Source organism: Sciurus vulgaris (assembly GCF_902686455.1).
Source record: "Sciurus vulgaris genome assembly, chromosome: 1".
Taxonomy (NCBI): domain Eukaryota; kingdom Metazoa; phylum Chordata; class Mammalia; order Rodentia; family Sciuridae; genus Sciurus; species Sciurus vulgaris.
In genome coordinates this window covers 4,061,764-4,085,463 of record NC_136461.1, presented here as the reverse complement: position 1 = coordinate 4,085,463, position 23,700 = coordinate 4,061,764, and the positions used below count along the sequence as shown (strand labels likewise).

Below are 23,700 nucleotides of genomic sequence, written 5' to 3'. Positions count from 1 at the left end.
ATCATTCGTTTTCCCTATTGAGTTCCGAGAGGTCTTCATGGAGCTGGACCTAAGTTGCCGCCCTGTCAGCTTCCTCAGGGATGAGGGGCGTTTCCGAGGAGGAATGTGGCCTCCACTTCCAGCGGGACTTGGTTGCAGAATCGCCCTGGAACCCCCAGTGCCCTCTGCCAGCCTGGCTCCGGGTCTCTGGAGTTGAGCTGCCTGTCCCCATTTCCTGCCTCTCCCTGGGCTCTAATCCCTGGTACTCAGGTGAGATCTCCTGCTCTTTGGCCAGGTGTGGGGGACGGGAAGAGCTGTTGCCATCTCTGGTGTGTTGAGTGCTACAGGAACTGGTGCCCGTGCCCAGCAGTGCGCTTCTCTAGGTGGTGTTGGGAACGCCTTTCGGGGACAAGGGCGTGGTGTTTCGTGGGCTGCCACGTGGGACCGACGCAGCCTCCTCCGGAGCCCGGGGAGCCTGCCGTTGCCCGCAGCTTCCTGCATCCAGCCGCTCTGTGTGGCGCCTGAGTTGGGCTGTGACTCCCAGACAGATGGACACCCTCTGGGCTGCAGGACTCAGTGGTGGCTAGGAGATGCCCAAGGTGGTGCGGCTGCCACCACCGTTGATTCCAGAACATTCTCTCCACCCCACAGCAAACCTGCAACCTCAGCAATCGCTGCCATGCCCCTGGCCAGCCCCAGCGCCACCCTGGCCTGCCTCTGCCTCTGCCTCTGCAGATCGGCCTCTTCCGTATCTTGTGTGCACGGCATCATTCAGTGTGCGATGCACGTTTTCAGGGCCCATCCATGTTCTCAGAGGCACTGGCAGCCACGTCAGTCCTTCTCACTGTCCAGCCATATTCCGATGTGGATCCACCATAATTGCTTCTTTCCCTGTCAGTGATGAAACAGGGTTGCTTCCTCCTCCTGGTGGCTGCAAAGCACTGCAGTGGACATCTCAGTCTGTTGCTCGAAATGGCTTTTGTTCAACTTAGAAGGGAAACAGCACCGCATGGTCATGATATGACAGGCCGTCCTGTGCTGATGGCTTGGGCCTCCGCCTCCGTTACCATGGAGGCCCATTTGGGGTGCGCTGGGGCCAGGGGAGGGAAGCCAGGGTTGCTTAGGGAGGTGGCAATGCCCGTTTGGATGGATGGGGCCAAGTCCAAAGGGCATAGCACGGGGGGCCTCAGCCTGTCCCTGTGTTCTGCTTGGCTGCAGCTTGGGGAAGAGCAGCAGCGGCCTGGGAAGACCATGCTCACGCTGTGCCGAGCCTTGTCCCTCCAGGTCCTCAGGAAGGGAGGCAGTGAAGCCTGTCTCGGGGAGAAGGTCAAGCAGTGAGTTGGCTGTCGAGAGGGTCCTTGGGATTGCTGGGGTGGTGGAGGCGTGTTTGGGTAAGACATGCTCTGTGCACCGGGCGGGCAGAGCTGTGGTTTCTAGGCCCTGGGCCTGGGGACTCTGGTCACTAAAGGCCCCAGGGCCTTAGGGACCTTTTGTCTGTCTTGAAGAAGGAGATAGACTGGCTGGACCCAGCATGGGACCTTGGGTACCTAGAGTTGTGGACAAAACGCTTCAGGGTTCTTGGACCAGGGAAGGGGCAGTGGCCTGCACCTGGATTTCTGGAGCCTGCAGCTAGGAGGCTGAGGCAAGAGGATCGCACGTTTGAGGCCAGCCTCAGTAATTTATTGAGACCCTGTCTCAAAATAAAAAATAAAAGGACTGGGGATGTGGCTCAGTGGTAAAGCACCTCTGGGTTCACCAGTAGCAAAACCAAAATAAAATAACAAAGTGACCTGGTGGGCAGCTGAGGGCAGTGACCCCTGTCAGGATGGACCAGGCTCTCGGGGAAGGCCAAGGTGCCCTGAATCTCCTCTGCCCAGTTCCAGGCATGCAGCATCCCTGGACTGGTGGGGCTGAGGACAGTCAGGGCAGCCTGGCACTTCCCACTGTGACCAGGGAGGGCTGGGGGCCTGGGAAGCCCCCGCCCTGTAGGACCCAGTGCGGATGCCGCTCATGTCTAGAGCTTCCTCTTCCCTCGTTTCGCGAACAGGTGAGAGGGGCTGCTGGCAGCATCGCTCGTGCCGCTAGAATAACTCACCTGGACTGCTTCCACGGGAGTGGCCCCAGTTGGGAAGGCCTCCAGGGCTGTTGGCACTGAGTGGCAGCGGAAGCCACGCCTCGATAAGAGGCTGTCAGCTTGTCTGGCCTTGGGCCCTCCCTGCCTCCCGTTCCCTTGTGACAGCAGGCCTGGGAGACTGACCCAGAGGTGTCAGGGGCCGAGCGGAAGCCTGCTCAGGAGGGACACCTCCGAGTCACCTGGCTGGACTGACTGTCTGGCATGGCCCCATCTGGTGGCACCTCTCCGTGCCGCCGCCCCTCTGCCTGGGGGTTCCATCCCAGTCGCTGGTTGCAGGATTCCTGGGAAAGCTGCCCTGCACAGGGTGGCTCCAGGGCAAGGTCCTGGGGTGAGGTCGTGGTGGCGACACAGCGGGCCCTCCCCTGGGCCCAGCCACTGCACCTGCCGGGCCACTGTGACTGACTTCTCCTCCTAACACCCAGCGAACCGGGGAGGCGGAGTGGGGAAATGCAGGCCAGGTGGGCGGCGGAGCCCTCGGGGTGCTTGGCAGTGGGAGGGCGCAGGGCGGAGGGCAGGGGTGGGATTGCGCCTTCTACGGCCAGCTCCAGGCCCTGGCACACAGGGAGGTGGCCCAGGGGCGGGTTTGGAGCCCCAGGAGGTGGGCTCGGGTCTGGCGTGCCCTGGCAGCAGCCTGTGACTCCCCTCTCCTGCCTGCTTGCCGGAGCTTCGGAAGGCTGGCCTGGGCCTAGGAGGCGGTGGGCAGCCTCCCCGGGCACACAGAGGCTCCAGAGGTTGCCCTGAGGCTGCCCCCTGCCTTCCTGCCCTCCTGCCTCCTGGCAGGGCAGCCAGGAGGGCTTGCAGAATCACGTCAGTCGTGGCGGCTTCTGTGACCACTGGCTTTTGGGGACGCAGCCTCTTCCTGTTTAGGTTGGGCAGCCCAGGAAGCCAGCCGGTGCTCCCACCAGGCTGGCCCAGGTCAGGCAGGCTGACCTCACCCTGCATGGTGGGGAGGGTGAGTGGCCACGTGACCACTGCCGCTGCCGCCTGGCCTTGCTCTGGACCTGAGCCCGGGGTGTCCCGGCTGCCATGGCTTCCCAGCTGAGCAGGTGCTGCCAGTCACAGCCCCACCCAGGCTGTGGGGCCCACTGTGGGAAGATGGTGTGTCTGGGAGACCCTGGGGTGGGAGGGATGTGACCCCTGTGCCTGGCAGACTGACTGGCTTCATGCGGCCAGGAGGGTCAGCAGTGCACCTACCTGGCCCTGTGCTTGTGGCTTCTGGACGTACAGATGGTCACCCAAAGCTGGGACAGGAAGTCCAGCCCCTGTGGCCTGGGGGGGTCAAGTCCCTGGGACATGGCGGCTGCCTGTCCTTGCAGCCTCTAGGTGCTCCTTTCCCTGCTGGCTTGCGCAGTGTCCCAAGGTCTGCAGAGCCCTGCTGCGCTTCCCACACGTGACCCCTGTCCCTGAGAGCTCTGGGTCCTGGGGTTAGGGTGCTGGTCCCTCCTCCCCTGCCCTGACCAAAGTGTGAGGCTGGAAAAAAAAACCGTGGTGAGTTGTCTACCCCTGTTCTTCCCTGGGCCCTAAAACTTCTTTCCTCTCCTCCCTCCCCTCCCCACTCTTTCCCCTCCCCTCCCTTCTTCCAGGAATTGAACCCAGGGGTGTTTAACTGCTGAGCCACATCCCCAGCCCTTTTTATGTTTTATTTAGAGACAGTGTCTCACTGAGTTGCTTAGGGCCTTGCTTTTGCTGAGGCTGACTTTGAACTCCATCCTCCTGCCTCAGCCTCCCGTGCTGCGGGGATTACAGACTGCGCCAGGCTGGAAATTTGCTTAACTCGTCTGTTTCTCTTGCCCCTGTCCTATTCTGGGGCTTGGAGTAAGTCTCTGAGGGTTGGAGGAACATTGCAGAAACTTCTTAGGCAATCTGTTGAAGCAGAGTCCCATAGAAGATGAGGTGTTCACCTGTGTCCGACTGGCCCTCCAGGTCCAGCAGTTGGCCACATGCTGCTTTGTCCCTCCTGCTGCGAAGCCCTAGCCCTTCTTCCAGGAGTGGCCACCCTGCCTCCCAGGCCTGGGCAGCTGCCCTGGAACCGCAGGTTCTGCAGCCCCCAGAGCGTGGGCACAGCCTCTGCGGCCATCACCCTGACAGCCACCTGCAGCGCCACAAGGGGGGACAGTCATCAAGATTTGTCCAGAAACCTCCATCCTGACCGTGGCTCTGTTTGCAGGAGGTCAGAGCCCAGCACCCGCTTGTCCTCAGGCCACCTGCTGGGGCCTGTGGGTGTCCGTGTAGCTGGTTGCCGGCCGGCACGGGCAGCGGCCAGTCCTGCCTGTCTGGTGCCACAGAGCCCTGGAGCGGATGTTGTCCTGGTAAAGCCGCTTGCTTGGCTGCCCTTCCTGCTTCAGAGCAGAGGAAGCCGCGCTGTTCCGCCCCGGTTGCCATGGTTTTCAGGCAGCCGTGTTGTAATTTTAGCACTGACATTTTGGAGGCAGAGTCAGAGACCCTGGCCACACTCCCAGCATGCTGTGGGAGGGGCGGGCAAGGGGTCAGCCACCTCGGAGCTCAGCTGTGTGGCCACCGTGGCCATGTGGGCCTACCTGTGCCACTCATTGCTGCCTCCGTGGGAGGAGCAGGGACCTCTGGGCAGGGGCTCCCATGAGCAGTGACCACAAACAGGTGGCTTAAACCAGCAGGGATGGCTGGGTCGGGGCTCGGTGGTGGAGCACTTGCCTGGCGTGCAAGCACCGCTGAAAATGAATCAATGAGATAAAAGTATTATGTGCATCTACAGCAAAACAACCAAGCAGCAGGGGCTTGTCTTCTCTGCTGGAGGGTAAGTCTGGAGGCTGGAGTCTAGCTGGCATCCTCAGGGCCACGCTCCCTCTAGGGACTTTAGGGAGGTGTCTTAGCTTCTGGTGACTTTGGACTATCCCTGGAGGTCCTTGGCTGGTGGCCATGTCATTTCAGTCTCTGCCTGTTTGCACAGCCTCCTCCCTGTGGGTCTCGGGTCAGTTTCCCTGTAAGGACGTCAGTCACTGCATTGGGCCACCCTGGCAGAGTGGCTGCCTCGTACCTGAGCCACATCAGCAAGGACAATTCGAAACAAGATCATTTGTAGTCACGGGGTTTAGGCCACCGGCTCCACCTTGAGGGGCTCAGCCGCTAGGACTCCTGCATGAGCCGGGGACAAGTGGCTCCTCCTGGTGTTCCACGGTCTCGTTGCTTGTCCTGGCCTCTACCCTTTCCCCCTGGAGAAAGGGACAGGCATGAGAGCGCCACTGCTGCAGGGCACTCCTGGGATGGGCTGGCCAGTCCGTGTATAACGACGAGGTGGCCAAGGCCACACAGAGGATGAGTGTCTCGAGCTGTGCCTTCGTTTTAGGTTGCAAGCTCCCTGAGCCCTCGTCCAGGTGCTGTTCCCTCCCCAGGAGCAGCAGAAGCTTCCCGAGGTACTCCCAGGCCACTGTCCCCACTGGTCTGTGCCTGGCCGTGTTGTACCTGACAGTGCACCTCAGTCCTCCCTGCCTCCTGCTCAAGCTGAGCGTGACTCCGCCATGCAAAGACGGCTGCGGTGCCTTGGTGGGGACATCGGGGAGTGGCCAGCCTCCACATCACAGATGGCTTTGCATCAGCTGCTGGGTCCGCACTTGGTTTATGTCAGGCAGAGGTACCTGTGGGGCAGCTGCCTGCGGTGGAACTGCTGGGCTCTCGAGGGCTGAGGCCGTCTCCCTCCGAGGCGGCATCTGAATCACCCCATTCTTAGGTGGTCCTTTTCCTTCAGCTGAGTGAGGTGAGCAGTGGGGAAGCTGGGTGTGCCGGTCATAGCAGGGGTTTGGCAGGGGTAGCTAGGAAGCTCCCCAGGGCAGATGGCGATGAGGTGAAAGTGCTGGATGTCTCAGGGCTTCAAGTGCCTTACGAGGGAGCCGAGTCTGTTCTGCAGACAGGATGGGCCCTGGAGAGTCTCAGCAGACCTCCCAGATGTCCTTGGGGGTAGCCAGGTGAGGGGTGAGTCGGGACCTGGGCAGATACCAGGGCCATCTTCCCAGACACCCATCTGAGTGTGAGTCCCCTACTTGAGTGTCCCCTGAGGGCCCCTCCTTCCAGAGGGGAGTCCAGCCTGTCCCCAGCCTTGTGTGGCACCATGGGTCTGTGACTGCAGCCCGTCTTGTCCTCACCCCCATGTGGGCCTCATGTCAGCTTCCTGGGGTTGCTTTGTTTCCGGAACACATTGCTGGTCTTGGGGTGGGGCCCCTCTTGAAGCCCCCCTTCTCCCTGGAATGTTGCTCTATCCCTGCCCCTGGCTCCGCCTCCTGGTCTAGGAAGTTTCCCGGAGCCTGGGGTGGCTCCTTGACCTGTGTTTGCTCAGCTTCCTGAGGGTTCTTGTCATCGGCCTGCTGCTCACGTCAGAGGGGACACTGCTAAGGGGGGTGGCCGTGGGGCTAGCCTTGGGCCCTGCCTGGCCTGTTCATCCCACGCCAATTGGACAGATGCTCTGACCTGGAGAGGAGCAGCTGGGACAAGGGGGGGGGGCGGAGTGAGTCAGCAGCCCCGCCAGGCTGGCTTCCAGGGCAGCGGCCAGGCCTGGTGGAGGGGAGGTGGCTGTGCGGGAGCCTGTCCCTGGGGTTCTGGGCTCAGTAGAGGGCAGGGAGTGCAGGGTTGGCATGGGCTGGCTGGGCCCCAGCAGCCCCAGGCCTGGGTGGGCATGTCAGGTAGGCGGTGCACCTGGGACCTGGAGCCTCGGGGGACGTGTGGAAGCCTGGCCTCCCTGATGTGTCTGTGGGCCGCCCCAGTGTGCATCTCCAGACCCTGGCCTGGAGCCCTGCCTGCCCACGCTGGCACTGGTCTGCCAGGACCTCTTGTCTTCCCTTTGCTGAGAGCGCAGAGAACACGGGGCCCTTCTCCTGCCGTATCTTTACTAAAACTGAGAGCCGAGAGCTGGATGGGGGCCGTGGGTCTGGGCTCCCTCGTGCCCCCCGCACCTGCCTGCAGGAGGGGAGGCACTTCCTGGTCAGCCAGGGTGGAGGCTCAGGAGGGAGGGAGGGCAGATGCTGGAGCAGGCCTGGAGTGGGTGAAGGAAGGCCTGGCGTCCAGGCTGCGCTGTGGGGAGTCCGTTGGGGGCAGGGGCGTGAGCTGGGTTTCAGGCCTCGTGGAGGAGGCGATAGCAGAGTCCTCAGTCAGGAACAAGGTGTTTTGTGCCTGGCCTGGCCCGGGAGGCCAGTTCATCTGGAGAGTTAGGACAGCCTTTGATGCAGGACCCAGGGCCAGAGGGAAGGCGGCCAGGCTGGGGGTGGGCCAGTTCTGACATTTGGCATCCCCAGTGCTTATTCTTATGGGGTAGCACCAAGGGCCAGAGTCCCTGGGGTGGGCAGCGGGGCGGTGGTGGCTCAGTGTCCCTCAGCAGGCAGCCAGTCCCTCCCTTTGAACCTCTGTTTCTCAGGGCTGGGCAACTCCAGGCCCTGTTTTGGTCCCTGTGCTGTCCTTGGCCACCTGTCTGAAAGGCTCCCCCTGACTGCCTCTTTCCTGGTTGCTGGCTGGGTTCCTTTCCTCCTTGGCTCTGCGGCCCCTGGTCTGTCCTTCCTCTTTGGCCAGCAGCATTGCTTTTGGCCAGCCGGCATCGTCGGCCTCCCTGTACAGGCAGGCTAAGCGTGGCTTGCAGCAACGGACCAGGTTGCCCTGGGCGCAGGTGCTCCTGTGGAGAAATGGGCGGTTTTCCTCCCTGCCCTGCTCAGGAGGGTTCTGTTTCCCCAGCCAGTCTCAGCTGTCCTGTGCCTGAAGCAGTGCAGGCTGGGTGTGGAAAGGGACCACCTGCCTGGTGCAGCCAGAGGCGGGAGGCCCCTCCTGCTGAGTTAGAAACAGAATCAGGTTGGGGATTTAGCTCTGCAGCAGAGCATCTGCCTAGCGCGGGCAAGGCCCTGGAAAAAAAACCCCAAAAGACAAAACAAACAAACAAAAAAAACAGAATCAAAGGAGATCAGTTGTGGACTGCTTTTTAACTCAGACTTTAAAAATCTCAAAAACCCTTACTAGCAGAAACTCAGTTTTTAAAAATACGAAATACTTCCAGGTGAACATTAGAAGCAGGTGAAGTTGCTTTGTGCTCTGGGGTTCTCTGGTGCCCATTACACACGTCACTGCCTTTTGCACACCATGCACTGCCTTGACCCTTGGTAGCCTTTGGGTCCTACCTGGTACCAAGGCCAGAAGTTGCTGAGTGGACCCTGGTTCCCACCCTGACATCTCACCCAGGGTGAAGGGTGACTTGGTGGGGGCGGATGCAGGCAGCTGCCGGTCGCTCGAGGGGATCTGCCTTCATTTGCTCTAGAAAGTGGGCCCTTCTAGATTCTCGCAGTAGAGAGAATGTGCTGCTGGTTCCATTTATAGAACTTCTCCTGTGCGCAGGCCGTGGCTGAGGGCGTGCTTTACCTTGCCGTGGTCAGGTGAGGCCAGACTGTTGTAGTGCCTGGTTTATAGTGAGAAATGAGGGACATGCCTGGCAGCTGGCCCGGGACACCCAGCTGCTGGGGAGGGGCTGGGGGTGCTTGGAGCGTGCTGATCTGAGGCCCCTGGCCAGGTCAGAGCCCCTCAGCACGCGCCCACTGCCCACCCCGACTCCGGGTCCCAGAGACGGGTGTCGTTGGCCTGCAGTTGTCTGAGGCGCACAGGCTCCTTGAGAGGTGCCCGTGGTGGGTCTGTCACACTGGCATGTTGGGTGCCTGGACATTTCGTGATACCCCTGCTGCTGGGCACAGCAGGGATGGTCTTCACCGACCTTGGGAAGCTGCAGCTCTCAGCTGGCCTGGACCCCACCTCGGGCTCCCTCAGGAGCCCCTCACCCCATGGCAGGTGAGGAGCAGCAGTCCCCTGCTGACGGGCCCCAGGGGGCTTGAAGGTGTGGCTTGTGTCCAGTTCTCAGGTTAGTCATGGCTACCTAGCGGCTCTGGGACTGCTAACTGGGGCGGTGGCCCCTGGATAAGCTTTGGAGTGCAGGTCTTTGTCCTGGATGCCTGACATGGGCTCTTTGGGCACATCAGCCATTGAGCTGCCACCTGCTTCTGGCTCAGCTGAAGGTCCCCGCTGATACTGCTGTTTAAGGAGCACCACCTATGTGCACGCCAGGCCCAGCGCTGGCGCTGCCCGCCCTGCCTCGTGGGTTACCTTCCAGTCAGGGCCAATAGGGCTTTTGTGGTACCCAGTTGGCAGGGTGGGGTTCTCCTCGAGGCAGGCTGGGTGCCCTGGCTCCCAAAAGTAAAGAGGACGTAGAGCCACCTCCGCGGCCTCTCAGTTTGGCACTCGGCTCTGACGAGCATGGCGTGGGGGAGACCCTAGACCCGCAGGGAGTTCCTCTCCGTCCTTGGGGAGCCTTTGAGCCCTCTGCAGGGCCTCCTGCACTCACCTCACGTCTTCTCTCCCGTCCTAGGATCATGCGGCCAGATGATGCCAATGTGGCCGGCAACGTCCACGGAGGAACCATCCTGAAGATGATTGAGGAGGCCGGGGCCATCATCAGCACCCGGCACTGCAACAGCCAGAATGGGGTAGGTGCCGTCTGGGCCGTGGCCAGGCCCCTGCTCTGCACCCCGAAGGCCACGCCAGTGTGGAACCCGAGTCTGAAGCCTTCCCTGTCCTTTGCCAGCAGGCCTGGTGGGACCCCTTGGGATCATGTTTGGCTTGGGAAGTGCTGGAGACAAGCTTCCATGCAGCTGGCAGGATGTTGTAGGTCAGCGTTTTCATCGCTGTGAGGACAGTGCAGAGGAGGAAGGTGTTTTGGGCTTCCTGGTTTCGGAGGTCTCCGTCCATAGGTGGCTGACTCCCTTGCGCTGGGCCCAGGCGCGGCAGCACGTCCTGGCAGAAGGGCCCATCGGAGGGAAGCTGTTCCCCTCCTGGCACGAAGGAAGCAGAGAGAGAGGTGTAGGGAAGACACCTGCCCAGGGCAGCCCCAGTGACCCTGCAGGTAGCAGCCGTCCATTCTGATGGGGATGGGCCGACGCGGTCACACTCAGTCCAGTCGTCGCACCTCTGAACGTCCCTGCATTAGCGGGGGAGCTGGGACTCGAGGGCTCTCACCACCTTGCCTCCTTCGCCAGGAGGCGTGTCTCTAGCCCCATTGGCTCAATTCTGTCTGAAGCCCAGCGGGCCCTGTGGGTGGGAGTTTGTCGCAGCCGTCAAGGGCCGAAATGCCGGATCTCACCTTGGCTGGTGACCAGCCCTGGTGGCCCTGGGCAGTGCTGTGGCTCTCTGGGCCTCAGCCACTTCCTATTGCCCTGAAGCTCAACAGGTCTACACAGCTGTGCCCATGACAGGACCAGCCCATGTCCACCCCTGCAGCGGCACAGCGAGAGACACGTGTGGCCAGGACTGGATGGGCAGGCTCTGCAGCTGGGTATCCCTCACCTCGGGGACCTGACGTTTTCTCTGAAGACTGGCCAGGGGGAGAGAGACAGGGAGCAAAGGAGAAGATTGTCCTAGCCTTGGGGCCAGGCAGAAAGGTGGCACCACGGGGAGCCCATGGCCACAGGCTTGGGCCTTGCCAGCACTCCTGGGCAGAAGGGGAGAGACCATAGGACCCGCTGGGGCCTGGCTTGGGCTCGTGATCAGTCCGCCCCACCACGGGCTGAGTGGAGGTGAGGTCGAGGCCTGGGGCCCACAGGGGCACTGCTAGTTCTGTGGGGGCAGGTGGCATGATGGAGGGAGGACATGCTGGCCGAGCCCATCCGGCTGTGCAGAGCTGGGCCTCTGCGCCCCACAGGTGCCCTGCTCGGCGACTCCGTGGAGCTCGCCTGAGGATCCTTTGTTTGGACGGAACGTACGCACTGTGTCACGTTGTGGTGGTTCTTGAAATATTTCAAGTTTTTATTCTTTTATCTGCTCTTGTGATCTGTGGTCAGTGATCAGTGGCCTTTTTTTTTTTCTGAGTGGGGCGGTGCTGGGGATGGAACCCCGGGCTCGTGTGTGCCAGGCAAGTGCTCTGCTGCCGAGCCACAGCCCGGCGCTGGTCAGTGACACACACACACACACACACACACACACACACACGTATGTACGTGCATGTACGTGTTCGGTACCAGGATTGAACCTGTTCGCACAAGAAGACCGGGCAGGATGCAGCCCTCACAGTCCTCTCAGCTGTTTATTTGGGGTGCAGGAGGGATAAAATGGTGCCTGTGGACCCACTTCCCTAAGAATGAGCCACTGAACAAAGAAAGGGACTGGGTGTATGCAGGTCATGCTGAGGAGCGGTCTAGGGCGCCTTCAGTTTTCTTGGGCGCTCAGGAATTTGAGGTCTGTGGGCAGCGACAGGAGAGGATTTACCCTGGGAGAGACGAACGCCTCCTAGGGACTGTTTCTTTTAAAGATGATAAAATGCCTCCTCCCTGCCTGCGCCGGCACCTGGAAGACGAAGGCTGTCAGTGCATGACCTTCATTTTTACTTCTTTTTCTCAGGCCTCATTATCCTGGGAATTTCTCCTTCTCCATATCTATGAGGACCCATGTATGCTTAACCACTGAGCCATATCCCCAGACCTTTCTGTAGCCCAGCCCGATCAGCACCTGCTCTTTGGTGTCATTTTGCAGTTGTTTTGGGGCGCCATGAACTGCACCCCTATAAGTGGGTAAGCTTAATCAGAAATGGTGTGTGTGCTGACTGTTCTACCGGCTCTGTTTCCCTGTCGTGGGCTTTCCTGGTTCCTGAGACATAATGACCCTGAAATCAGGACATCTGATACCTCTACGGTGGCCCCTGCAAGTTCACCTGAGAGAAAGAGCCATACACCTCTCACTTTAAATCAAGCTAGAAATGGCTAAGCTTGGTGAGGACGGTGTGGCGAGCCTGCCAGAGAGCCTGAGAGCTGAGCCTGGCAGTGCCGGTGGGAGTAAAGGGGATGCCATGCTCTGCTCTCGAGAGCTCCCTTGTGAGAGGTGACATGGCCTGTCCTAGCTGTCCCTGTGGCAGACACTTGAGAAAAGCATCTTAGAGGAGGACAGGTTCATGTTGGCTCAGTTTCAGAGGTTCCAGCCCAAAGTCGGCTGGCTCAGTCACTTTGGGCCTCAGGTGAGGCAGAACATCATAGGGACTGGAGGGTGTGGTGGGGGCTGCTCAGCCCACGGCAGTCAGGAAGCAGAGAGAGAGTGGGAGGACCCAGGGGCAGGATAGGCCGCTTGGAGGACCAGCCACAAACGTTCCCTTCAGCCAGGCGTAATCCAGAGCCAGGCCCTCACTCTCCTCCCTCCTAGGAGGGCCCCGAGGGGAGGCCCCTGCAGGAGGAAAGGGGAGGCCGGCAGGGGTCGCTCAGGAGGTTGAAGGGCAGATGCCAGCCCCACCGGTTGCAGTGCAGGTGAAGCAGCAAGGGCCGCGTGGAAGCTGCAGCGCTGTCCCCGAGGTCCAGCTGGGATGGCCACGGAGCTGCTGCCCTCAGCAGCAGTTTCCAGCGTGGACCCGACGGCCTTCTGTTGGAAGAAGACGGGCCTCCATGGCAACGCCTGACCAGACGCCCTTGTTCGGGCTAAGGCGGCGGTGACTTCAAGGTGACGGTGAAGCTCGCTGGGCTTTCTGCGAACGCCAGGGCCCTTCAGACGACACTACCCTGCGGTGCCTGTGCTCTGCCAACGGGGCAGCGCAGGCTGGTGGCACCGCGGGTTGGAACAGGGCCTGCTGACGCGTCCACGGTCAGGGCGCTGCTCACCTCCCGCGCCTGCTTTCCCAGGAGCTCCGCGGGCCGCAGCGAGATTCGCGTCGCTCTCACCCTGCCAGCCGCCTCCACTGCGCGGCCTCTGGATTAGGAGTGACTTAGACTTCCGAGCCCTGTTGTCAGGCTGCGGCGATTCACGGAGGAGGTCAGAACAGCCACACGTAGGCAGGCGTTTGGACGGAGTTGACCTGGTGGCGGGGACCACCCTGAGGGTTCAGGGCCTCTGTGGAGGAGGAGCTGCGGGTGTGGGGGAGCAGGACTGGAAGAGGAGCCGGGAGTGGGGCCCGGTGGCTGCCCTCCCAAGGGACAAGAAGCTGCCTTGCACGGATGTGCCCAGAAAGTGGAGTCTGGAGATGGAATCTACTCCCCAGGGCGCCCTGGACACTGCTGAGTGGCCACAGAGGCTGTGGAGTATCACATAAACGAAGCTGATAAAGTGGCTGCAGGGATTCAGATGATCGACGCCTACTTTAAAAGTTCTGTGAGTGAGTGCCATCAACAGCGTCCAGTGCTGCAGAGATCCGTGGAAGGCAGCCGGCTGATGTGGTGAATTTCAGTCTTGTTTTAAGAAATTGCTGGGTTGGGGCGGAGCTCAGTGGGAGAGCCTGTGCATAGGAGTGGTTTCATCCCCAGGACCGCCCAAAAAACAGTGAAGACGAAATTGCCACACCCTCCCCAGCCAGCACCACCCTGACGGTCCGCAGCCAGCAACCACAGGCAGGACCCTCCACCAGCAAAAAGGTTCTGACTGCCCAGGCTCAGATGGTCATGAGCACTCTTGAGCATTAAAGTTTGTTTGCGGTGCTGTGGGTGGAGCCTCGGGCCTCACGCATGCTGGGCAGGTGCTCTACCCTGACTGCAGCCCCAGTCGCACGATAAGGTATCTTTTAATAAGGTGTATACATTGATCTTAAGACACGATGCTGTTGCACTTAATATGTACAAGGTAGGGCAAGCAGTTTTTCTAAAAAAATGTTTTAGATATTGATAGACCTTTATTTTATTTGTTTATTTATATGCAGTGTTAAGAATCAAATCTGGTGCCTCACACATGCCAAGCAAGCGCTCCACCACTGAGCCACAGCCTCAGGCCCTGCAGGCAGCTTCCTGTGCCCTAGGAAACCTACTCTCATGTCCCTTGCCTGATTGTGACATTTGCCTTGGGCAGTAGTCTGGGGCCATACCTGCCTCACCCCCTCCTCTGCCTAGATGGACAGGCCTAGAAACCAGAGAGGGCTCTCCCACCTCTCCACTGCCTTTCCTGGTGGACGCTGTGCACAACCTCTCTGGGGTTGCTTTTAACTTCATTCCCGAGGGCTCCACCCTCAGGATCTGATCCCGCCCCCAGAGCCCCACTTCCTAAAACATGGATTTCAACACATGCATTGTGGGACACAGACATGGAGACCACAGTGGACTCATTCAGCCCTCTGCCGTGAGCCAAGGAGGGTGGAGGAGGCGCCTGCCCGGCCACTTGGCTTTGTTCTATCCAGGGGGCCAGGAGAAGCTCAGCTGCCACCCATCACATCAGAGCGCCCTCTGGTGGCTGCGGGAGGATGGGCCTGAGCCTCGGAGGCCAGGAGTTGAGTGGGCGGAGGCCCTGATAGACCTTGCAGAGAAAGACCCAGAAAGGGTCCCGGGTAGGCCTGGCAAGAGGGGGTGACAAGGGAAAGGAAAGCCCTCCGGACTGGGGTGGCGTGGCTTGGGAGACCAGGGGCAGCGTGCTGCTGAGGACTGTGGAAGCCACGTGGCCAGCTGTACCCGCAAGATTGGAAGTGCTTCAGCTTGTGCTCCTCAGGGCACCGGAGGCATGGTGGCTTTGCTGTTCCTGTCACCCTGTTGCCTCACAGATGAGGCAACTGAGCTCCCGGGAGAGGTGGAGGCCCCCCAAGGGGCCTTGGGATAGGTCTGGGCCAAGAGTCCAGGCCTGGAACTCCTGCTTTGAGTCCCTGTTCCCCTGGGCCTGAGCTGTGGAAGGGACAGTTCAGGCACCTGGGCAGGTGGACCCCTAGAGGCTCCAGGCTCAGGAGGGGTCTCAGTTCAGGCAGCCCCTGCACCTGAGGTGCTGGTCACAGGTGGCAGATGCTGACCACTGGGGACCTTCACTGGGCCTTGGTGGTGTTATCGCCTGCGACTTTAATACCACAGTGCCAGCCCTCTGAGCCCCTCCCCAGGCTTCATTGGCTCTGGGCCTCCATGCCTTCCTGTGTCCCAGGCTCATGTCTCTGCAGGCTCCTTCCCTCGTGAATGACCCTTGTAAGCCCTTGTTGCTCAGGCCAAACCCGGGGTCCCCTTGACCCCTCCCTTCTCACTCTCATGACACTGGAGGCACATCCTGCTGGCTGGCCTTCCTGGTGTCACCTGATCTGAGCACTCCAGCCCGCTCCAAGTCACTGCCTCCCTGAGCCGCCCTGGCTGGTCCAGTTGGTACGAGCCTCCTGACAGGTCACCCCAACAGTCCGTGCCCACCTCCCCCTTATCTGTGCTCCAACAGTAGCCAGTCCCTTTACCTGTGGAGTCAGAGGACACACTGCAGGGCGGGTCCCTTCTCACTCCGAGTCAAGCCCAAGTCCCTGTCCCTGCCTCGCCCAGCTCTGGGACCTCACCTGCAGCTCTCCTGCCTCAGGGCCTTTGCTCTGGCCCTCTCTGCCTGAGGTCCTCTTCCGCAGGTACTCTCAGGGCTCTTCCCACCGCCGTCTCCAGTCTCTGGGGCGACCCAGCCTGCAGTCTGGCCTCCCATGACCTGGTCCCCTGGGAGGGCAGGCATGCGCCTCCTGCGCCTCTGGGTTCCCACTGGATGCTCGGCCCAGAGGCTGAGGTGGCAATGGATGCCCTGGGCTCCTGGCCTGGAAGGCGTCTGCAGGAAGCCAGTTTCTAATGTTCCTTCGTGACGTGCCGCTGCCCTCCTGTGCTTGTCCTTCCTCACCCTGCGTGCCTGTTCCAGCTGTCAACTGAGAGAGGCTCGGTCCTATTATTTCTTTATCGTTGTAGATGGACTCAATACCTTTATTCTATTTATTTATGTTTTGTGGCACTGAGACTCAAACCCACGCCTCGCGGGTGCTAGGCAAGCTCGCCCACGGAGCCCAGCCCCAGCCTGAGGCTTGGTTCTTAACCCCAGTTTACCAGTGAGAACGCCAAGGCCTAGAAAAGTCCCGGGCCTTCCCGGCAGGCACACAGCCACAGGGACGCAGGGGCAGGAGAGACAAACGGTAGCGGTGGTAGGAACCAGCCCTTCTGGGCGCAGAGCTGGTACCGTGTGGCCAGCGCCCCCACATCTGGGCCTTTCATTAGCACTGCGTCCTCCCACCCAGTATCCACTGGAACCTGTGCAGCGGCCTGTGAAGAGGCCAAGGCTCAGACGTCCCGGAGCTGGTAGGCAGCGGAGCCGGGACTTGAACCCGGGGCCCTGGGCTGTTCTTTTGGGCTCTGTCTCCGAAGCTGCTGCCCTCTTGCAGCCCTGAGACAGATCAGAACTCCGTCCAGAGCTTCCCAGTGGACACTGAGGCACGGATTGACTTCTGGAGTGCCGCGAGGGTCCTTCTGGGGCAGATGCTGATCAGACTGCCCAGGGCTCCTTCCCGGGGCCGGGCTGCCCTTGCCCGGAGGTCCTGGAGCCGCGAGGCACGGGCACATCTGACACCAGCTCGAGGGCTCCGTGCTGAGTGTGAAGGGGCACGTGTCCAATTTGTGGGTCTCCTCGTCTGGAAGTCTGGACTGGCCCGGCCCCCTGCTAGGTCCTGGGAGACCGCCCCTCAGCCACGTCAGGGCTGTCCTGAAACCTCTCCTGCCACCTGCACCCATCAGATGCAGTCATAGCAGCCCAACTGCTAAACAGAACAGCCGCCCCATCCCAGGGTCTCATGAGAAAGGAGGTGTGGCGAGGCTCCACGTGGCCCTCGAGCGCCTTCCGGCTGCTCTTCAGTCCAGAGAGAAGAAAGGCCAAGGTTCACAGGTGGCCTCCCAACCTGGGGAGACCAGGCCCCAGGCGTCCCCACACCCGGGCCTGGTGTAGCTGTGTGGAAGACTCGCAGGGGCCCATCCCTGGGGACAGTGCAGAGGAGCTCTGGGTTTTCCTCCTGCCACAAGTCACTCCATCTGCACCCTGGCTTCTGGAGGGATCCTGGACCTCCTTGCTGAGAGTTCTTGCAGCTGACGGAGGAGGACTACCCAGAGCAGCAGCCCTTGCTTCTCTGCCCCTCCCAGGTGCCCTGGCCCTGCTCCCTGGAATCCCTCCATCTCCCTGCCGACGCCTGGTCGTTTGGATCTCAGCATCTCCTCATCTGATGTCCTCTCCCACTGTGTCCCCGTGGGGTTTCCTGAGCCCTTTACCCAACTGGACTTGTGTGGTGTTGGCTGGGTGGCCACCCTCACCCTGGAGCCCAGGTGCTCTGATGCTCGCCCCAGGGGCCCGCAGAGGGCAGTGGCTGGCTCTGACCACTGCTGACGGAGGCTGCAGCCCACCCAGGTTCAGGTGTGCAGAAGGCTGCAGTGTCTACAGGTCATCCAGCCATGTAGAGCGGGAGGCGCGAGGCCTGTCACCAGGCCCACGCGTATGCATGCATGTCATCCATGTGAGCAAGTCTGTGCCGCCATCTAGTTCCACACTGCTGGTAAAGGCCACTCACTTCTGGTTCGCCAGCTTGGGTTGTTGAAGAGGCAGAGCTCCCAGGCCCAGAGGTGGGGCCGCCCTGCGGGGTCAGGCAGCCCTTGTCTTTTCAGCTTTTGGCCAGCGGGTGGCGCCACAGCCACGCGGATGTTCCAGGCCCAGTCTGACTCCTGCCACTGCATTCGCTTGCGGGGCTGTGGGAGGGTGTCAGGTGCCCCTGCTGTCAGAGTCTGGAGGCCTCTCTCCCTGCCAGCCTGGCTCAGGACTTCATCCCGTTAGCCTTGGTTGCCTTGCGAGAGCAGTCTTGGCGATGTTTATAGCGTCTGCAGCAGCAGACACGGTCACGGACTGCCCCCGAGTGCGAGGAGTCACCTGGCAGAGGGTTCCGTTCAGGGTTCCCTGACGCGGTGGGCCTTGGGCAGGCGAGAGAGCTGCGCCTCCTGCTGCGGGTGCTGGCAGGCAGCTGGGTGACACGTTGTGACTACCTGCTCCTCACCTGTGACCATGGCAGCTTGCGGGGTCTCAGCCTTGGAAAGGGGTGCTGTGGTGATCGCTTGGCCTGTCCCACCCGCTCCGCCGACAGCGTCCTGAGGAAGGCGGTAGCTTCCCGCAGGAGGTGGGGCAGCGCCGAGTAACCCCCTGGAAGATGAAGGCCCACAGTGCCACAACTCAGACACAGACCCCCTGTGTTGTTCCACTAGCAGAGCTGAACATAAGCTGATTCTTGGTGCCTGCGAGGACGTGCTGTGGTGCCAGAGGCCAGTGGATCACTGCTGGCATTTTTTGGTGGGAAGGGTACCAGGGATTGAACTCAGGGATACTTGACCACTGAGCCACATCCCCAGCCTTATTTTGTGTTTTATTTAGAGACAGGGTCTCACTGAGTTGCTTAGTGCCTCACTTTCTCTGAGGCCGGCTTTGAACTTGTGATCTTCCCGGGTCAGCCTCCCACGCTGCTGGGATTACAGGTGTGCCTCACTGTGCCCAGCCCGCTACTGGCCTTTTGAAAAGGCTTTGGGAATGGCTCTTAAGATCTGGGTTCACTGGGCCCAGAAGATAATTGCAAGCACAGACACTGTTTTAGGTGAAATGAGTCTATCACAGCATCATTTATAGTGGGTCAACTGAGGCCCTCTCTGATCTCTAGTAAAAGAGGTCCCCTCAGTTTGGCCATGACAGATCATTTTGCAGTGGGGTGTCAGATAGGCTTAGGAAGCCTGTCAGGTTCTGCTGTGGGCTGAATGTTTGTGTCCCCCAAAGCTCCTCTACTGGCATCCCAGCCTTCAAGGTGATGGTCCCAGAAGGTGGAGCTGCTGGAAGTGATCAGGTCATGAGGGCAGCGCTTTCGTGAAGATCAATGTCCCTGGAATAAGACACCCTGAATGGACCGTGACGGGTACCCATGGGACCACCCTCAAAGCAGATGAAGAAAGAGGTGCAGGGGCTCGGGGATCCACCATGTGGTGTAGAGGCTGCGTCTGTTCCGACACATGAGATCTGACAGCACAGGCTCCTCAGGGCCCCCAGGGGGCTAGGACAGGTGGCACTGGGGTGCCCTTTAATTCCTTCCGAATTTTGAATTGTGAGAAGGGGCCACCTGTTTGAAAAAATAGAATGTAAATGAGATAAGAGTAGTGATTGCAAAGAGCTGCCAGGGCAGGGCGGAGTGGCCACTCCGAGTCGAGCGAGAAAGACCATGTGAAAGGGACGCTGGGTTTCCCACAGACACTGAGGCTGAGGGTGTGGAGCCAGAGCCCAGCCCGGCCAGCGAGGCCCTGTTTGTAGGGGGAGCCTTGGGAAGGGGGGCAGGTCCCCCATTTTCTGCTTTTTCCATTTTCCAAATCTCCTGGGAGTATGTCTGCTTTGTGTTACCAAGTGATGTGCGTTTATGGTAGAGCAGTCAGACGTGGCTGGCCATCACCTGCTCTGGCCAGCAGCTGCTCTGGGTGTCCTGGGTGGCCTTCCCACGGTCCTGTGCTGTGGGGACGTGTGCTCCAGCGCCTCCCACGGTACGGCAGGCTACAGTCCCGGTTGGGCTGGCTGACGGGCTGTCTCTGGTCTCCGCAGGAGCGCTGTGTGGCCGCGCTGGCCCGCGTGGAGCGCACCGACTTCCTGTCGCCCATGTGCATTGGAGAGGTGGCACACGTCAGTGCGGAGATCACCTACACCTCCAAGCACTCCGTGGAGGTCCAGGTCAACGTGATGTCTGAGAACATCCTCACAGGTAATGCGCGGTGTTTCTCGCCAAGCCACCTGGATGGGCACGGTTGACAATGCCTCCAGCCATGGCCACGATGGCTCAGGAGGCTGGCCACTCTCCCTAAATGACTCCCAGGTCCCATGTTCCCATTATGCAGATGGGGGTTCAGACCACAAAGCCAGAGCAGGATGCAAACCCTGGTCCCTGCCTTCCCGTGCCAGCTTGTCTGGCCTGGGCGCTGGAGTGGTCTGGGGGCCTTTACCTGCCCTGCATCCTACTTGTCCTTCTGGGACGTGGAGGACTGGCTCTGTGGAGGGTGTTACTTGCCCCTGGGAGGGTCAGCCCAGCCTGGGTGGAAATCAGGCCTAGAGAGGAGCTCATGGTGTGAACCTTTGCCTCGGGTTCAGCAGAGCATTCTCTTGGCCTTGGTAACCATGGAAACCCCTTTCCTCTTCTCTCAGCCCTCCACAGCCCTCACATGCTCTCATGCTTCCTTTTATAACTGGCTGGTGATGGGGAGGGCAGCCTCTTCATCCCCTCTGGCCTGTGTGCTGGCACTGTGTGGCCTCTGGCCACCTCAAGGTTCCCTGAGGGTTAGAGGCCCCACCCCTGTTTCCTGGCAGCAGAGGCCCTGCAGAATGTGGTGTGGGGTTGTCTCAGGATCTCCAGTGCCCTTCCTTCAAAGGTCCAGGAGCTACTGACCTCAGCAGGGCTGGCCATCAGAACAGGGTGCGTCAGAGCAGCGATCGCACAGCAAGGGCTAGCAGAGCAGGGCCTGGGGAGGAGCAGAGTCCTCCAGCCTGATCCACACTTGGGCAGAGCCCTGCTGCAGTGGGCACCTCTGGCCTCTGGGGCCCTGGGGTGCTGGTCTCGGGCTGTGGCACAGGAAGGCCTGTGCAGGGTGGGGCCCTGTCTTCCCCACTGGGTGGCCCAGCCCTTGCTCGCCTGGACCCATCCTACAGAGGGGTCGGCCACCCTCACCTGAGCCTCTGGGTCCTCAGGCTTCCTCATGGGTGGTGGTGGGAATCCCTGGCTCAGAAATGGAGGGCAGGGCAAGGCTGTCTCGGAAACGTCAGCAGCCCAGCCCTGGGCCTGTGAACAGGACGGTCCCTATTTGGGATGGGGAGCGGGGCAGGTGAGGACTGTCCCCTGCTGAGAATGGTCCTGCTCCAGGTCAGTGGTGCTGAGGCTGGGCATCTGCCCTGGGTGATGAACTCCTGGCAGCTCTGCTGGCTCAGCATGGAGGGCACCTGACCTGACATGTACCTAAGGATCAGGGGTGAGAATGGACAGAGAGCAGGGGGCTCTTGCCAAGAGCCCACGTTGGTGAGTTCAGCCCACCCTCTGTCCCCAGCCCTGTACGGATGCTTCTCCTTTTCCCTTCCCTGGTGTCCCCACCATCCTGCCCCTGGACTTCTCCTGCCTTGAGGCATGGGCACAGAGAGCCAGGGCTGGCCTTGGGAACAGGAGGGGTGCTGGGCACTGCTGCGGAGTTCTCCCTTTGGGACGGGCAGGCGAGAAAATGAGGCTTGGAGGAGGCTGGCCACACTTGGGAGCTTTTCTGGATGGGTGGCCGTGACCTCAGTGCCCCTTCCCAAGCTCATCTTCCCTGCACCACAGGACCGGGGCAGTGTGGCCCCGCAGCTGGAGGGGCTTGCCTTCCCTCCACACCTTGGTCGTCTTGCCCTGGGGCCCTGGCAGACTGGGCCCCTCCTATTCTGTGACATGGAGCCCCTCCCTCCCTCTCCAGGCCTCTCCACCTTTGGACCCCAAGCGGGCCCCTCTTGTCCCTCTAGACCTTTTTCTCTGTCCTTATGTGTTTCTGCCCAAGTGTCCACTGGAAGGTGAGCCTGTGAGCCCTTGCCTGGGCTGCCTGGTCTGCACTGTCCTCCAACACCACCCAGAACACTCGGGGCACATGGCAGCATTCCTGGCTGCGTGGGCAAGTGGCCCTGAGGAATGGGGACACCGAGGCCGGGGGGCAGGGCTGCACATGAGTGGTGCCTGGCAAGGCTGACACCCTGTCAGCGTGACCTTTGTGGCCTTCCTCACCCTGGAGGGAGAACCTTGTGTTCCAGCCCCAGACCTCTGCCTTGGGACACCCACTCGTTCCTTCCCAGCACCTGTCAAAATATTAAGCTCACAGGGACCTGATGGCTGCAGATTGCTCCGAGAGTGGCTGAGGGCTGTTACGGTTTAGAAAGGGATGTTTGCAAGCCCTGGATCTGGCGGTGGTTCTGTTATGTGGTGGCAAATGTACAATTAGCGGATTTGCCTCCTTTTGCTCTGTGGTGTTCATTTAGGTTTATCGGGCCGCTCGGGTTTCCATGGCAACCAGCTCAGCAGGCTGGCTCTGGCAAGACCAACAGGAAATCTTTATTCCCAAAAGCAGGTTGTCAGATTCATTCTCAGTCAGAGCGTGATGGAAATATTTTCCCATAGCATTTGCCTGGTTCCAGGCCTGGGGAGTGCTTGTCCCGTGTGTGGGTGTGTCGGGGCGCTGGGGATGCGATGGCTGTGTGGAGCAGGGCTGGCCTTGGGCCTGACTTGGAGCCTAGCGGAGCCTTGGAAGCCCCGGTTCCTGCTGGGGAGGCGGTCAGAGGGCAGGGGCAGGCTGTGAGCTCCTGCGCGCCTTCTCCCGGTCCTGCCCTCCACCAGAGCCTCCAGAACCTCCTTTTTACTCTGTTTTGAGGTGCTGGGGATGGGACCTGGGGTCTCACGTGTGCTCGGCAAGCGCTCCGCCTCTGAGCCCAGCCCCAGCCCCAGCCCAGCCGCTACTTTTTTTTTTTTGGCAGTGCTGGGCATTGAACCCAGGGCCTGTGCTTGTGAGGAAAGCACTCTACCAACTGAGCTATATCCCCAGCCCAGGAGCTACTTTTTCAAAAGGCATCCTTACAAATACTGAGATAGCTGGACCTGGGAGCCCTGGGTTTGCACTCAGACACCCAGTCGCCTTGTGACCCTGGCTCAGCTGCTTAACATCTCTGGGTTTCTTTTGTATAAATGAGGGACGTGGACCAGTGGTCTCCAAACTCGACATCAGCAGGCCACGAGCCACAGTGTTCGGCTCAGCTGGGCTGCCTGCCCTGGGGCTTTTCTGCTCCATGGCTGGCCTCAGTGCCCTGAGGGCGTCCACAGCCCACAGTCATGTTGGGCACCAGGAAGCTCTGGATTGGAGCGTTGAGTCGGCCAGCAGCAATGCCAGGTCAGCATGCAGGAGAGCGTTGGGGGCGCCCTGGGGTGGCAGCGTCAGGCGAGCTGCCTACTGGCCTCTGGGCTCCCCGCCTGCCCCTCCGTGGGGCACTTGGCCTGCTGCAGGGTCCTTCCCAAGCCTTGCAGCACGCCTGAGTGAGCCACCTGTCTTTCTGGGCTCCCTGGCTGGCAGGAGTCCTCAGCGTGTTGGGACAGGTGGACAGTGTTCAGAAGATGCAGCTTATTCAGGCATTGGGACGTTGAGCTCCTCAATGGGCTTTGACACTTCGTGTCGGCAGTGTCCCCTGGTGGGTGAGTCAGCCCAGCCTGGCTCCTCTGCCTCCGTGCTGGTGGAAGGCGGGGCCCACCTACACCCGGCAGGCCCTTCCTTCGCTGGGGGGCTCCCGGCAGCTCCTGACAAGTCTTTGTAACGGACTCCCTTTCTCCAAAACACCAGCGTGACCCTGTGTAGAAAGCTGGCAGCCCCGGGACCGCCCAGGTTTAAGCACGTGGGCGGACGTCCCGCCAGCAGCCTCTGGAGAGGAGGCTCCCAGAGGGGGTGCGAGGCAGGGGCTGAGGTTATGGCTCGTGATGGCGTGGCCAGCCAGGAGGCTCAGAAAGAGCGCGGGGACTGGGGCAGCGAGGTGGCCTTGTGGCTCCTGCATGCCCAGTGCTGGTGGCGGCACCTGTCCACGAAGCCCCCTCCCGGGCGTCACTCACGTGCTTCTCTTCTCTTAAGGTACCAAAAAGCTGACCAATAAGGCCACCCTGTGGTATGTGCCCCTGTCGCTGAAGAACGTGGACAAGGTCCTCGAGGTGCCGCCTGTCGTGGTAGGTGGGGTGCTGCAGAGTGAGGCCCTCGTGTGATGGGGAGGGCTACAGCAGCCAGGGCCTGGGCCTGGGGGACGCCAGGCTCTTACTCAGGCAGCGGCGTGGGGAGGAGGCCAGGGTGCGGGCG

At 60.7% G+C, this 23,700-nt stretch overlaps 1 protein-coding gene across 5 annotated transcripts in view; it reads left to right on the top strand.

Moving 5' to 3' along the window:
• ACOT7 (acyl-CoA thioesterase 7) overlaps window positions 1-23,700 on the top strand; it is a 78,579-nt gene that overhangs the window by 14,284 nt on the left and 40,595 nt on the right. For 3 of the 5 annotated variants that reach the window (XM_079118043.1, XM_079118041.1, XM_079118042.1), the window contains exons 2-4: window positions 9,471-9,588; window positions 19,418-19,574; window positions 23,482-23,573. In XM_079118043.1, coding sequence (XP_078974169.1) covers window positions 9,471-9,588; window positions 19,418-19,574; window positions 23,482-23,573 — 367 coding nt within the window. Of the gene's footprint in view, window positions 1-1,215; window positions 1,314-2,427; window positions 2,572-9,470; window positions 9,589-19,417; window positions 19,575-23,481; window positions 23,574-23,700 lie in introns of those variants that run through there. The other 2 variants (XM_079118045.1, XM_079118044.1) reach the window with 2 other exon arrangements.